The 15,441-nt window shown below is 46.0% G+C and overlaps 2 protein-coding genes across 2 annotated transcripts in view; one reads left to right on the forward strand and one right to left on the reverse strand.

Moving 5' to 3' along the window:
- Positions 1-15,383, forward strand: part of LOC107373143 (myosin-11) — a 58,473-nt gene extending 43,090 nt beyond the window's left edge. The window contains exons 33-43 of the mRNA XM_070551496.1: positions 9,526-9,774; positions 10,286-10,498; positions 10,577-10,789; positions 10,872-11,033; positions 11,137-11,265; positions 11,401-11,486; positions 11,811-11,934; positions 12,226-12,434; positions 12,510-12,618; positions 12,698-12,870; positions 14,244-15,383. Coding sequence (XP_070407597.1) covers positions 9,526-9,774; positions 10,286-10,498; positions 10,577-10,789; positions 10,872-11,033; positions 11,137-11,265; positions 11,401-11,486; positions 11,811-11,934; positions 12,226-12,434; positions 12,510-12,618; positions 12,698-12,870; positions 14,244-14,439 — 1,863 coding nt within the window. The 3' untranslated portion in view covers positions 14,440-15,383. The remainder of the gene's footprint in view (positions 1-9,525; positions 9,775-10,285; positions 10,499-10,576; positions 10,790-10,871; positions 11,034-11,136; positions 11,266-11,400; positions 11,487-11,810; positions 11,935-12,225; positions 12,435-12,509; positions 12,619-12,697; positions 12,871-14,243) is intronic.
- Positions 1-15,441, reverse strand: part of LOC139069993 (uncharacterized) — a 452,948-nt gene that overhangs the window by 386,196 nt on the left and 51,311 nt on the right. The gene's annotated exons all lie outside the window — the stretch shown is intronic.

Raw genomic sequence — 15,441 nt, forward strand, 5'->3', positions numbered from 1 at the left:
TTTTGGTTTTTATTAATTGTGCAATAGAAAAGTAATCGCTAGATTAATCATCTAAATAGTCATTAGAATAGTCGACTATTCGATAAAATAATCATCAGAATAATCATTTTAAAAATAATCAGTTACCCCCAACCCTACTTTTTAGAATACCAGGATAGGAAGGATGGTGTAGGTTTACGTTTATTAGATTGATACATAAATACTACCAATAACGTTGGTGTGTGTCAGAAACAGCGTAAGGCTTAATGTCTTTTCCAAAAAAAACAGGTGATGGGCCGGTCTCCAGTCAAAATGCCCGGGCTGAATTTTTGTCCCAGTCCAGCCCTGTCGATCACCTGGACACTATAATGACTATCACGGACCGTTTCTCCAAGGCCGTGCACTTAGTGGCCCTGGCCGGCCTCCCCACTGCCAAGAGAACGGCCGAACTGCTCCTGGAACAGGTGGTGCGGCTCCATGGTTTCCCTCAGGACGTGGTTTCCGACCGAGGACCCCAGTTCGTCTCACGCTTCTGGAAGGCGTTCTGTCGCCTGGTCGGTGCTTCCACCAGTCTGTCCTCTGGATACCACCCGCAGACAAACGGTCAGACAGAGAGAGCTAACCAGCAGCTTGGACGCTACCTGCGCTGCTTCGCTTCGTCCCAGCCGACCACTTGGCCCCGCTTCCTCCTGTGGGCGGAGCTGTCACACAACCTCCAGACCTCCTCTTCCACGAGTCTGTCTCCCTTCGAGACCTGTTACGGTTATCAGCCTCCTCTGTTTGATCATCAGGTGCCCGAGGTGGAGGTCCCTGCTGCCCAGACGCTGGTCCGCCGCTGTCGGCTCGCCTGGATCCGGGCCCGTGCGGCCATCCCTCGGGCCAACATGGAGTATTCCCGTCAGCATCGCCGCCGCCACCGGCCTGGCCCCGTCTTCCGGTCTGGCGACCAGGTGTGGCTCTCCTCCGCTAACCTGAGGATGCCGGCTGGCTCCCGGAAGCTCACTCCTCGCTTCCTGGGTCCGTTCCCTGTCCTCAAGGTCATCAATCCAGTCACCTGCCGTCTACGCCTCCCGGCTACTCTCCGGATCCACCCGGTCTTACGCGTTATATGGCGTTTAAAGCGTGCCACAACCCGTGCACGCGCATTGGGTCCACAGCGCGCGTGTGAACGGGACTCGCGAGCGCAAATATACATGGCAGCGCGCGTGTGAACGGAACTCGCGTATGGCAAGCCAAAACCGTCACAATACGCCACTTTCCCAACCCGTCTAGTTAAGAAATGGCGAAAAAAACGCCGTTTGATGTGCCAAGACGTCGTAAAATACGGCGAAAACTCTGCCGGAACGCCGTAATTTACGCCGTTCTGAACGGTCCCGTAGAACGCCCGTAAAATACGCCGTTTTTTCCAGACATTGAACGCCGTTTTTTACGTCACCCTAATCCCAGACGCGTTCTCTGTGTGGGTGGCGTAAAATACGGCGTTTGGTACGGACATTGAACGCCGCTTTTTTCGCCGTTCTGTGACATAAAACGCCGCTTTTAACGCCACTTTGTGACAGTTTTAACACGTTTAAAATTCAACTTTACTCTCATTTATGCAGAGCCCTCCCCATGGGTTTCTCATCCACTTAATTTAAACTCCAGTGACCCAATGAAAGACGAGGAGGTTGAGGCAGCACTAATTCATCCCAGATTCGCCGGGCTGTCGGGCTGTGCGGATTGCTGTTTTCTAATACAACTCGGCTCTGTTTCAACTAATTTCACTGTATTGAAAAAGCTTTGAAATGTAGTAATATTATCAACAATGTATCAACATTATTATTTTTTCTGTCCACCTGTAAAAGGCAGAAACGCTGTTTCAGTCAGACCTGATGATTACTTAAAAGTGTGGCTGCCGTATCAGTCTGTCCTCGTGGCTCGTGAGTCCAGCTGAAACATCAGTGCTCTTTCTGTCCAAAACTCCATTCTTCTTAAGTGAATCCACTTTCAGTATTTACTATTGTGACAGTGTGTGTGTGTGTGTGTGTGTGTGTGTGTGTGTGTGTGTGTGTGTGTGTGTGTGCTGTCGCAACGTCCCGATTGATCATGCGCCCTGGCTACTTGGTCAAGGGAATGTTCCTTTGGCTGACTGGTTAGAGCGTATGACTCTCACCCGGGAGTCTGGGGACCGAATCCCGCCCGAGCCCTCGTTTATCCACCTGGCCACACTATTGTTTTTTTTTTTTTTCGTTTTTTTTTTAAACGACTGTTATACTTGTCTTACAGGAGCTTCTGAAGATGTTCTGTCTTGCTTCTCCATCATCACTCTCCAGCTCCTCAGACCAGCCACTCCAGAACCTTCCCAGATCCAGGATCAGAGCACTTTAATTAAAGTTTGAAACATGTCTGCTTGTTGTTCTCCTATAGAAGCCTTAAACTAGAATTTGCTAATGAGCTTTCTTGGCTAAAATATGCTCTTAAATGTTTTTATTTACATAATCAAGAAACACGTTTTTCATTGCTGCTTCACCAAGACATGACTGAAAATGTCCTCATGATCCTGAAACGCTGGTTCAAACAAATTACTTTTAACCTCTTATAAAACAAACGTGTCTGTTGATGATTATGCCCACTACAATACTGAAGCACCTGCATACTTGCTACCGATTTGCTAACTTTCTGTAATATTTGATATTTAAGTTGAAAACATGAAATGCTGTAACACAAATTTCAAATGTTCTAGTTGAGCACTTGTTTCTAATCAACTAATCATTATTTCTGTGATTAGTCAGCTTTTTCCTTTTCAATAAACACATGGAAAAATTACAATTATCTTACTGAAAAATGGTTTAACAGTGTTGCACATGTATAATAATCTGCACTGGTTTTCACAGTTACGGCATTCTTCAAACTATAATAATAAAATAAAGTGAAAAGATATTTACAATTGATTACTTCAAGTTCCTACTATTTACATTTTATGCATCAATACTGTAAATGGCTGTTTACTAAGGCATACAAAGTCAGTGCCTGTACTTTTATTGGATTGGCTTAGTGTCTGGCTGCAGAAGCAGAACAGATCGACTGAAGCATCTGTCTCTTTAGGTTTTGAGCACTACAATTTATGAAAAATATTTACAAATTTATAATTAGATATAGATTTAGGAAGACATCGAATGAATGCAACATATCAGCTGGAGTTGTTCCTTCTGTAAGAATCTCTGGATGTTAAAAAGGTTTCTCGTGTTTGCACCTTATGACACAAAGCAGATCAGACTGTCAGGTCTTTGAAGTGATGCTTTTGGGCCTGGTCCCTGGTGGTTTCCAGACATTATTTAGTTTACAGATCTTTAGCTGCACATGGAATGTTCTCATACGGGTTCTTGCCTAGTAAGCAGGGGGTTGCCTCCTGTAAAAATGGAGATGATCAGCCTCATTTTGTCTTTCAGCACACTCCGTAAAGTCCTAAATTTAAAAAATGTGGTTTGTGGGAGAGGCTCATCTACTTTCTAAGGCTAACACTTTTAAACTCCTCTTAAGCACACACTCAACTTGTTAATAACTAAAAGGATTGTTCAATACCTGCTCAAATAAACAAGGCAATTCTACAGACTCGTGGATTTGTAAGTAGCATTAATGAAGAATACAGGATCATATAGAACAGAAATATGTAGATTTACAAGCAAACTACCTGTACAGGCACTGACTCTGTATGCCTTAGTAAACAGCCATTTACAGTATCGATGCATAAAATGTAAATAGTAGGAACTTGAAGTAATCAATTGTAAATATCTTTTCACTTGAAGAATGCCGTAACTGTGAAAACCAGTGCAGATTATTATACATGTGCAACACTGTTAAACTATTTTTCAGTAAGATAATTGTAATTTTTCCATGTGTTTATTGAAAAGGAAAAAGCTGACTAATCACAGAAATAATGATTAGTTGATTAGAAACAAGTGCTCAACTAGAACATTTGGAATTTGTGTTACAGCAGTTCATGTTTTCAACTTAAATATCAAAATATTACAGAAAGTTAGCAAATCGGTAGCAAGTATGCAGGTGCTTCAGTATTGTAGTGGGCATAATCATCAACAGACACGTTTGTTTTATAAGAGGTTAAAAGTAATTTGTTTTAACCAGCGTTTCAGGATCATGAGGACATTTTCAGTCATGTCTTGGTGAAGCAGCAATGAAAAACGTGTTTCTTGATTATGTAAATAAAAACATTTAAGAGCATATTTTAGCCAAGAAAGCTCATTAGCAAATTCTAGTTTAAGGCTTCTATAGGAGAACAACAAGCAGACATGTTTCAAACTTTAATTAAAGTGCTCTGATCCTGGATCTGGGAAGGTTCTGGAGTGGCTGGTCTGAGGAGCTGGAGAGTGATGATGGAGAAGCAAGACAGAACATCTTCAGAAGCTCCTGTAAGACAAGTATAACAGTCGTTTAAAAAAAACGAAAAAAAAAAACAATAGTGTGGCCAGGTGGATAAACGAGGGCTCGGGCGGGATTCGGTCCCCAGACTCCCGGGTGAGAGTCATACGCTCTAACCAGTCAGCCAAAGGAACATTCCCTTGACCAAGTAGCCAGGGCGCATGATCAATCGGGACGTTGCGACAGCACACACACACACACACACACACACACACACACACACACACACTGTCACAATAGTAAATACTGAAAGTGGATTCACTTAAGAAGAATGGAGTTTTGGACAGAAAGAGCACTGATGTTTCAGCTGGACTCACGAGCCACGAGGACAGACTGATACGGCAGCCACACTTTTAAGTAATCATCAGGTCTGACTGAAACAGCGTTTCTGCCTTTTACAGGTGGACAGAAAAAATAATAATGTTGACACATTGTTGATAATATTACTACATTTCAAGGCTTTTTCAATACAGTGAAATTAGTTGAAACAGAGCCGAGTTGTATTAGAAAACAGCAATCCGCACAGCCCGACAGCCCGGCGAATCTGGGATGAATTAGTGCTGCCTCAACCTCCTCGTCTTTCATTGGGTCACTGGAGTTTAAATTAAGTGGATGAGAAACCCATGGGGAGGGCTCTGCATAAATGAGAGTAAAGTTGAATTTTAAACGCGTTAAAACTGTCACAAAGTGGCGTTAAAAGCGGCGTTTTATGTCACAGGACGGCGAAAAAAGCGGCGTTCAATGTCCGTACCAAACGCCGTATTTTACGCCACCCACACAGAGAACGCGTCTGGGATTAGGGTGACGTAAAAAACGGCGTTCAATGTCCGGAAAAAACGGCGTATTTTACGGGCGTTCTACGGGACCGTTCAGAACGGCGTAAATTACGGCGTTCTGGCAGAGTTTTCGCCGTATTTTACGACGTCTTGGCACATCAAACGGCGTTTTTTTCGCCATTTCTTAACTAGACGGGTTGGGAAAGTGGCGTATTGTGACGGTTTTGGCTTGCCATAAGAGGGAGCAAACTGTGTCTGTGAGCGCACAAGGATGTGCACAAGTGACAAACCTGCGTGCGCGCGTTGTCAACGAGCACACGGCAGAGGAAAACGTGCGCGCGCGGCAGCCTCTGTGCGCGCTCGGCAGCCTCTCTGCGCGCTCGGTTTCTGACTCCTGCTCGCTCGGCTGTAAGGGCTTTTGGCACTCTGGAGGCGTGGCCTGTGGCAGATCTTGTCTGTCCTCTGATTGGTTAGTTCACCACGCACTTTACCCTCTATCTATATAAAAAAGTCTAATGTTCAGTAGTTGCTGGCATAGCTCAGCTGGGAGAGCGGGTGACTCTCGCCCCGGAGGATCCAGGTTCGAGTCTGGGCAAGGAAAATGTAGTAGATGTCATGTTAATTTTTCTTAATTTCAGGTATTTTACAGTTGTGACCGTTCAACTGTCATTAAACGTCCGAATGTTTGCTGGGCAGTGTTTTAAAAAGTGCACATAAGCTAGATGGTTTTAACCATATAAAATTACATTTTTTGTGATACTGGAAAAATACATACTGAAATGAAACTACTGATTGAAAACTTTATGACTGTGGTTGTACAATATATGACTCACTAATACACTGCAAACTCCCTTAGAGTGGGGCTTCCAGAGAGAGAGAGAGAGAGAGAGAGAGAGAGAGAGAGAGAGAGAGAGAGAGAAAGAGAGAGACAGAGAGAGAAAAGTTCTTGCCTCATTAATGAATTGTTTATTTTTTTCAGTATTTAATTGACAAATTATCCTTTCAAATAATTAATTGATGAGTTACATAATTGTCCATTTAGAATTGTTGAATGGACTGAGTCAAGTTTGGTGCACTTTATATATTTCAAAACATGTTTTTTTTTTGTAATGATGCATATAAATAATTTAAATGTTAATTTAATGAAATATTTCTATTTTTTCATTACCTCACCCTTGTTTTGACAAAAACGGGACCTTGCTGGATAATATCATGGAGAAACTATTTGTTCACAGTACATGGCTCAGTGAGGATCTGTGTAAAGGAGGAGATACTCAGAAATCTGTCTGCAGATTGTTACAACCCAGACTGGAAGTGGTGGGCTGTAATAAGAAAGGAGACCAAACAGAGGAGTGGGGGTTCAACAACTGATTTATTTAACAAAAGTAAGGATTTACTAAAGCAAGTTAGTGAACAGAAAATGGCCATCTCAAGGTTTTACTCGGATGTCCCTCAGCAGGGTGCAGCACTGTTGAAGGTCATCTGAATGAAAGCTTGATATGCAGTTTCTTTATGAAATGGACAATTATGTAACTCATCAATTAATTATTTGAAAGGATAATTTGTCAATTAAATACTGAAAAAAATAAACAATTCATTAATGAGGCAAGAACTTTTCTCTCTCTCTCTCTCTCTCTGGAAGCCCCACTCTAAGGGAGTTTGCAGTGTATTAGTGAGTCATATATTGTACAACCACAGTCATAAAGTTTTCAATCAGTAGTTTTATTTCAGTATGTATTTTTCCAGTATCACAAAAAATGTAATTTTATATGGTTAAAACCATCTAGCTTATGTGCACTTTTTAAAACACTGCCCAGCAAACATTCGGACGTTTAATGACAGTTGAACGGTCACAACTGTAAAATACCTGAAATTTAAAAAAATTAACATGACGTCTACTACATTTTCCTTGCCCGGACTCGCACCTGGATCCTCCGGGGCGAGAGTCACCCACTCTCCCAGCTGAGCTATGGCAGCAACTACTTTTCATGAGACTTTTTTTATATAGATAGAGGGTAAAGTGCGGGGTGAACTAACCAATCAGAGGACAGACAAGATCTGCCACAGGCCACGCCTCCAGAGTGCCAAAAGCCCTTACAGCCGAGCGAGCAGGAGTCAGAAACCGAGCGCGCAGAGAGGCTGCCGAGCGCGCACAGAGGCTGCCGCGCGCGCACGTCTTCCTCTGCCGTGTGCTCGTTGACAACGCGCGCACGCAGGTTTGTCACTTGTGCACATCCTTGTGCGCTCACAGACACAGTTTGCTCCCTCTCTGTGCACAAATGACCTCTCGCCATGTATATTTTCGCTCGCGAGTCCCGTTCACACGCGCGCAAGTCCCGTTCACACGCGCGCTGTGGACCCAATGCGCGTGCACGGGTTGTGACACGGGTATGACGCGATACTCCCAGCTTAAGCCGGTGATCTCCTCTCCTCTCCACCCTCCACCGGTCCGGGTGCCTCCGCCCCGCGGTGTTGAGGCGGATCGCACCTACACGGTCCGCGGGATACTGGCCGCCCGCCGCCGGGGACGAGGTTGGCAGTACCTCGTGGACTGGGAGGGGTACGGGCCTGAGGAACGCTCTTGGGAGCCCACGAGCTCGTTTGTCGATCCTGCCCTGCTAACAGACTTCTGGGCCCGCCGTCCTGGGACTTCGGGTGCCGTCCCTAGAGGGTGGGTCCTGTCACGAACTCCTCCAGCTGACTGCATTCCATTCATTCCTGCCACTAACGTGGCGACTGACGTCATCACGCCGACACTACTTAAGGAAGTGCCGGCGTTTCATTCATTGCTCAGTCATCGTTCTCACCAGACTTTGCATCGAGTCTCCAGGCTTACCAGCCCTCTAAACCCTCAAGCTACACCGACAGGAAATAACCACGCCGGTTATCTCCGTCTCTCCGCGTCTGGGCAACAGAACTCTCAGTCACGCTTCAGATCTGCCAACGAACCTGACATCACCCTGGCCGCCGAACACTGGACCAGCTCTGTACTGCTGTATAGTACTATTAGGGGGGATCCTGGAGGGTGGGTGGGAATTTGCCCAGCCAGTCTACATGTGTTTTGTGGATTTGGAGAAGGCGTTTGACCGTGTCCCCCAGGGGCCCTTGTAGGGGGTACTCCGGGAGTATGGGGCACCAGGCCCTCTGATACGCGCTATTAGGTCCCTGTATGACCGGAGTCAGAGCTTGGTCTGCATTGCCGGCAGTAAGTCGGGCTCGTTCCCAGTGAGAGTTGGACTCCGCCAAGGCTGCCCTTTGTCACCAATTCTGTTCTCAACCTTTATGGACAGGATTTCTAGGTGCAGCCAAGGTGTGGAGGGGATCCATTTTGGTGGCCTGAGGATCAGGTCTCTGCTTTTTGCAGATGATGTGGTCCTGTTGGCTTCATCAGAACGTGATCTCCGGTTTTAGCTGGAGCGGTTCGCAGCCGAGTGTGAAGCAGTTGGGATAAGAATCAGCTTTTCTAAATCCGAGATCATGGTCTTGAGTCGGAAAAGGGTAGAATGTCTTCTCCGGGTCAGGGATGAGGTCCAATGGACAGGCGGATTGGTGCTGCATCTGCAGTGATGCAAGCATTGTACCGGTCTGTTGTGGTGAAGAGAGAGCTGAGCCAGAAGGAAAAGCTCTTGATTTACCGATCGATCTACGTTCCTACCCTCACCTATGGTCACAAGCTTTGGGTTGTGACCGAAAGAACAAGATTACGGATACAAGCGGGCAAAATTTGTTTTCTCTGCAAGGTGGCTGGCCTCTTCGTTAGAGACGGGGTGAGAAGCTCGGTCATCCGGGAGGAGCTTGGAGTAGACCTGTTCCTCCCCATCGAGAGGAGCCAGTTGAGGTGGCTAGGGCATATGGTCAGGATGCCTCCTGGTGAGGTTTTCCAGGCACGTCCAACCGGGAGTAGGTCTAAAAGAGAGACCCAGGACACGTTGGAGGTACTATGTCTCTCACCTGGCCAGGGAACGCCTTGGGATTCCCCCAGAAGAGCTGGCCCACGTTGCTGGGGAGAGGGAAGTCTGGGCCTCTCAATTTAGGCTGTCGCCCCTGCAACCCGACTCCGGATAAGCGGAAGAAAATGGATGGATGGAAATGTTTAAGGGAGTGCATGTGTTTTCACAACACTGTAGTAATCCTACAAGGTGTTCCACAGGGACCTGTGTTAGTGTTCTTTCTAATTGAAAACAAAAAGGTTTATTTTTTCTGTGGTTTTATGAAAACAACAGTGACTATGTCCCACCAAGATTTTATGCTGAAGACTTCTTTCTCGTTTACCAAAGTGAAAATGAATGCACCAGTTGATCAGGTGCTACTACAAGTCTTCTCACTAAATGTGTGACCGTTTAACCTTTTCCAGCTGTCCGATCACAAGAAGAAGCTGGATGAGCTGTCGATGACAGTGGAGCTGCTGGAGGAGGGGAAAAAGCGTCTGCTGCGTGAGCTGGAAGCAGCCAACAGCGAGTATGAGGAAAAGGCCTCGGCCTACGATAAGCTGGAGAAGAGCCGCAGCCGGCTGCAGCAGGAGCTGGAGGATGTCCTCATGGACCTGGACAACCAGCGGCAGCTAGTCTTCAACCTAGAGAAGAAGCAGAAGAAGTTTGATCAGGTGATCAGAAAACTAAACAGGCATGCATTCAATAGTTAGTCTGAAACTCTCAGCCCTAGAGAAGATACGGGAAACCTCAGGACTTTAGAGGAAATGATAAAAAGCTGTTAGAGGATGAAAATCAGACAGTGTTATGTTTCTGTCAAAGAAATGAATCTGAATGTAAAACAGCAACAGAGAGGACTTGTTGTACAAACGAAGATCATCTTTAGATCTATATTTTGAAATTTCAGTATTTCAGAACTTCACACCCTCTGTCATTTTTATACGCTATCATGTGTTTTCCATGGTTATTTTTAAATTTACCTCAAAGTCAAATGGTACAAATAATAGTTAATCACCAGCCCAGTCAGTATCTTAGGCTCAGCAAACTGAAAAAAACCCACAATAAATAAGGAAGCTAAATTGTAAAATAACATCAAACGTATTTTTTGTTTCCTGTCAAGACAAAATCATGTCTGGTTTATCTTCAACGTGAGCTGCTTGATCTTTTATTCTTTTTTTTTTTCAGATGTTGGCGGAGGAGCGAGCCGTGTCGTCTAAGTTTGCAGAGGAGCGAGATCGAGCAGAGTCAGAGGTGAGAGAGAAGGAGACCAGGGTTTTAGCTCTGACCAAGGCTCTGGAGGAGAAGCAGGAGATTCTGGAGGAGGCGGAGAAGACCATGAGGGCATTCCGAGCTGAGATGGAAGACCTCATCAGCTCCAAGGATGACGTGGGGAAAAGTGTAAGAATGTAGAAACTGGTCAAGACATTCTCTCAGGCAAGTTACTGGAGTCAAATGGACGTAACTTATGATTGTCAGGTTCATGATCTGGAGAAAGCAAAGCGAGGCCTGGAGGCCATGGTGGAGGAGATGAGGATGCAGCTGGGGGAGCTGGAGGATGAGCTGCAGGTTGCTGAGGATGCCAAGCTGCGCTTGGAGGTCAACAGTCAGGCTCTGAAAGCTCAACATGAGCGAGAGCTTCTGGCCCGTGAGGAGATGGGCGAGGAGAAGAGGAAGCAGCTCCTCAGACAGGTGGAGATCCGCTGGTCCTCTGTCTAAAACTTGACGACATGTCTGCACAATTCTCTAAATATTCTCCTTTCCTCTCTGCCAGGTGCGTGAGCTGGAGGCAGAACTGGAGGAGGAGAGGAAGCAGCGAGGTCAGGGGTCAGCTATGAAGAAGAAGCTGGAGGGCGAGCTGAAGGACATAGAGGACCAGCTAGAAGCTACCACCAGGGGACGTGAGGAGGCACTCAAGCAGCTCCGCAAACTCCAGGTCAGCTTGTTATTTCTGTCTATGTGTACGGAGCTACATTAAAAATATAAGTGCTTCTAAAAATCATCTCACTGCACCATAACATGGTTTGTTATTCTCACAGGGGCAGGTGAAGGAGCTCCAGAGGGAGGTGGAGGACTCCCGTGCTTCCCAGAAGGAGCTTGTCTCCTCAGCTAGGGAGTCGGAGCGCCGATCCAAGATGATGGAGGCAGAACTCCACCAATTGCACGAGGTCAGGCTTTTGACTTTGTTGTTGCTTTTTAAACTTCAGCTTTAAAAAACAGATTTGTCCATCAACCAACAGGAAGAGTAAAAACCTCTCAGGAAGTGTTTATTCTGTTGTCATTTTCTTCCCTCACCTGTCCAGATGTTGGCAGCTGCTGAAAGAGCTCGTAAGCAGGTGGAGGCAGAGAGAGACGAGCTGCTGGAGGAGCTGAGTAACTCCTCTGGAAGGTGGGTTTCTCACCTCCTCGATCTGCTATAACCCTTTGAGCACCGTGGTCAATAAAGCAGATTTATTGTGGAGGAAAAGTGAAATGGTCATTAGACGTTGTTAGATTGTCTTCAGGAAAAAGTGAAGATTCACAAAAATGTTATTAAAACGTCCAGATTTTTGTTCACGGGGAACACTTTTTAAAAATGCAGTCGCGTAAAGCCGTCGGTTGGTGGTGTTTCCGTGATGTTTCTGCTGAAGTGTGCTGCTGTCAGGAATTTTAAAACAATTCAGATAAGATTAGATCACAACAGAACATGGTAGCTGATCTTCCTTTTGTTCAGGTCCCTGTCGTCTGATGAAAAGCGTCGACTGGAGATGAAGATCAGTCAGCTGGAGGAGGAACTGGAGGAGGAGCAGGCCAATGTGGAGAACCTCAACGAGCGTCTGAGGAAGAACCAGCAGCTCGTAGGTTCAGACACTGGAGCTTTGTTTGGATTCTTCTCAGGAAATAAATACGGACAGAATCTACTTCAAAAGCCACAAATATTAAAAACGTCTATTATCTAACCAACTCCATCCATCGCAGGGAGCTGGAGCCCAACTCCTGATGCATATGTTGTGATTTTATTCTTTGTAATGCTGATTTTGTACGTTATAAGATGCAGTTTGACGAAAATCTCCTGTTTGAACTGATCATCTGCCGCACCCCTCTCAGACTCACTCCAGCCTGTTGTCTCTTTGGTCCTGGTTCTGAAGGTGGATCAGCTGGGGGCAGAGCTGACGGCTGAGAGATCCTCCTCTCAGACCAAGGAGTCCTCCAGGCAGCAGCTGGAGAGACAAAACCGCGAGCTGAAGGCCAAACTGCAGGAGATGGAGAACCAGAACCGCTCCAAGCTTAAATCCTCCGTTGCTGCTCTGGAGGCCAAGCTGAAGGAGACGGAGGAGCAGCTGGAGGTGGAGAACAGGTAACAGGAAGTCCAAGATGTAGACTCAGACACGGAAACGGAAAGTGATGTGACGCTGCTTTGTGTGTCGTATAGAGAGCGACAAAACAACGCCAAGAATCTGCGTCTAAAAGAGAAGAAGGTGAAGGATTTAACCGTCCAGATGGAGGATGAGAGGAAGCAGGCGCAGCAGTACAAAGACCAGGTAGCTCATATGCTGACGACGCTGCAACACGCTGAAGCAGCCAGACTGAAGGAAACCTCTGATTGGCTCCTGTGTGTAGGCGGAGAAGGGCAACGCCCGGCTGAAGCAGCTAAAGCACCAGCTGGAGGAGGCAGAGGAGGAGGCGCAGCGCGTGGCAGCTGCACGCAGGAAGCTGCAAAGGGAGCTGGAGGAGGCAACAGAGGCTAATGATGCCCTCAGCAGGGAGGTGTCCTCTCTCAGGAGCAAACTGAGGTAACGCCTGACCCACACCGCCCCACGGTGTTCTAAAACCTGAGATAAAATAAAAGTTTGAGTTAGATGTTGACTTGTGGAAGAAACCTAAAGAAAATGTTTAGAGAGGGTCCACTAGGAACAGCTGGATGAAGATCCTGTCAGTATGGCCTTCATCTCCCACTTACAGCAGAGCTTTGACCAGGCCATCAGGCCCCGGACCAAAGGAGTGAGCTGGCCCATGCAGGATGACCCGTTCCCTGTGTGGGTTGGACTCCACCAGGGCTGCTGTTCATTACCTACACAGACTGAATACCTAGCCGCAGCTTCCCTGTGTTAAGTCGATGATGTGGTTCTCTTAGCTCCACCCATGACCTTCAGCTCTTACTGGGAAAGTTTCCAACTGAGTTTGAAGCAGCTGGGATGAAGATCAGCACCTCTACTTTCAAGGCCATGGCTCCATCTTGACCCAAAACGTGTGGATTGCCACTCCGGGTCTGGTGAGATGTCCTACCTGAAGTGGAATAGTTAAGATTGTATGGGGTCTTATTCATGCGAGGGAAGGAGGGAGCAGGAGATCAACATCTGCTGTGATCGAGACTCTGAACCCGTCTTTTGTGATGAAGAGCGAGTGAAACCAGAAAGCAAAGCTCTCAATTTACCAGGCAATCTTCATCGCATTCCTCAGTCATGATCAAATGATGCAACGACCAAAAGAACAGGATCACTAATACCGGCGGCTAAAATGAGTTTCCTCTACTGTGGCCAGGCCCAGCCTTGGAGATAGGGAGAGGATCTCAGAGAAACAGGAGGCACTAGAGGAGTAGAGCTGATGCTCCTTCACATCAAGAGGAGCCAGCTGAGGTGGTTCAGATGTTTGATCACGATGTCTCCAGCGGAGGACTTTAGAGCATGTGCTGCTGAACCATCGGGCAACCCAGGAGGGATCATACCTCCAGTCTGGACCTGAGAACAGTCTAGGAGTCCTCATGAGGAGCTGGTGGAGGTGGCTGGGAGGAGGACAGTCTGAGCTTCCTGCTGGGATGATGCCCTCTGACGTAGTCTCAGATAAGGACTAGGTATTAGGTAGATCACTTCAAAAACCCAGACCATGCTCTCAAGCACAAACAGGTTTAATGTATCTTGATGCTTGAGCAGGAGACAACTTTTGAACGTAATCATCTTCTGCCTTTCCCCATCCTGCTGCTTCTGCTTCTCACCTGCCTTCAGACAAATCTGATCTTTCCTCCAACCCCCCACCCCCACCCTCCCAGTGCTAAGACTTCCTGATTTCTCTCTGACCAGTTTACTGTCACTCTAAATCCCGTGCTTTCATCTCTTCTCACCCTCCTCTTCCTCTTCTCCTCTCTTCCTGCTGGTGTCGGTGTCTCCAGGCGCGGTGGTGGGGAGGTGGTGTTCAGCTCTCCTCGGAGCAGCGGAGGCCTCACCAGGAGCTCGGTTGTGGGGGGCAGCATGAGCCGGCGGGTCAAGGAGAACTCGGTGGAGCAGCAGGAGGATGAAGCTCCCTCCCCGTCTCCTCCCACCTCCTCCCCTGCTCTGGATCGTCACGGGGAGGACCCGTACGAGTAAAGACACCGCCTGAAGGGATCAGATTTGTTCACTTTAAGCTTCTAAGGCTGAATGCTCCAGTTTAGTTTGTCAGTAAAGATATTTTTAATAAACCAGCATCACATATTTAAACGTCTAAAAACCCAAAAAGGTTTCTGATGATATATTTTTCTATTTATTAATTAGACTTTTGAATAAAATGCCCAATTATACTCAAGCTGTGTTCCCTCGGACGTGAAATTTGTTTATTTGATAAAAAGCTTACAGGCGTTTTCATTTTGTTCTCTGAAAAATGAAGCTGAATTACATTTATTAGAATTATTGGTTTCTGAAGGAAATCTGACTTCCTGTTTATTTAATAGTAAATGATTTTAAATTTGTTTACAATTATAGTCATGATGCAATCTTTGTGGAGCTCCACCTCGACTTTGCACAATCCTCTTCCATGATTAGTTTTGTATTTTAATGGATGCTTTAAATGTTCACCAGTTACTAAAAGTTTCACTTTGTTTTTTGTCTTCAAATTGCTCCTGATAATGGGATTGCCTTCCTGGCCAAATAACAGTTAAATAAATAAGAAAAATAATATAAAAATTCAAGTGTAGTTATTTTTACAGAAAACTGCCAGAACAGAAAAATACTGGGCAGAAACATGCAGGGGGACACGTAACTCGTTTGTTTTTGTGTAAATAAACATGTTCACATGACCTCGAAGCAAATGGAATGTTTTTATCTGGACGAGGGAAGGAGACACAACGCTTCCTGTGTTTTTACCAGATGTTACAACTTTTAATGTTAAAGCAGTTCGGAGTTCCCTCGGAGGATTTAAGGTCATCAACAAGAAATCCGTTTCAGAAACTGAACATTTGCATTCTTTGAACTAAATGCGAGATTTTAAAATTCATAATAATTCATATAATGAAGCAATTCAACCCAAAATGAATAAAGTTTCATCAAACCACCAATTTTTTTAAATGTTTCTTTTATTAAATCAGTCAAAATCGTTCTATTGGAGCTTGCTTC

The sequence above is a fragment of the Nothobranchius furzeri genome, chromosome 5, assembly GCF_043380555.1.
Source record: "Nothobranchius furzeri strain GRZ-AD chromosome 5, NfurGRZ-RIMD1, whole genome shotgun sequence".
Lineage (NCBI taxonomy): Eukaryota > Metazoa > Chordata > Actinopteri > Cyprinodontiformes > Nothobranchiidae > Nothobranchius > Nothobranchius furzeri.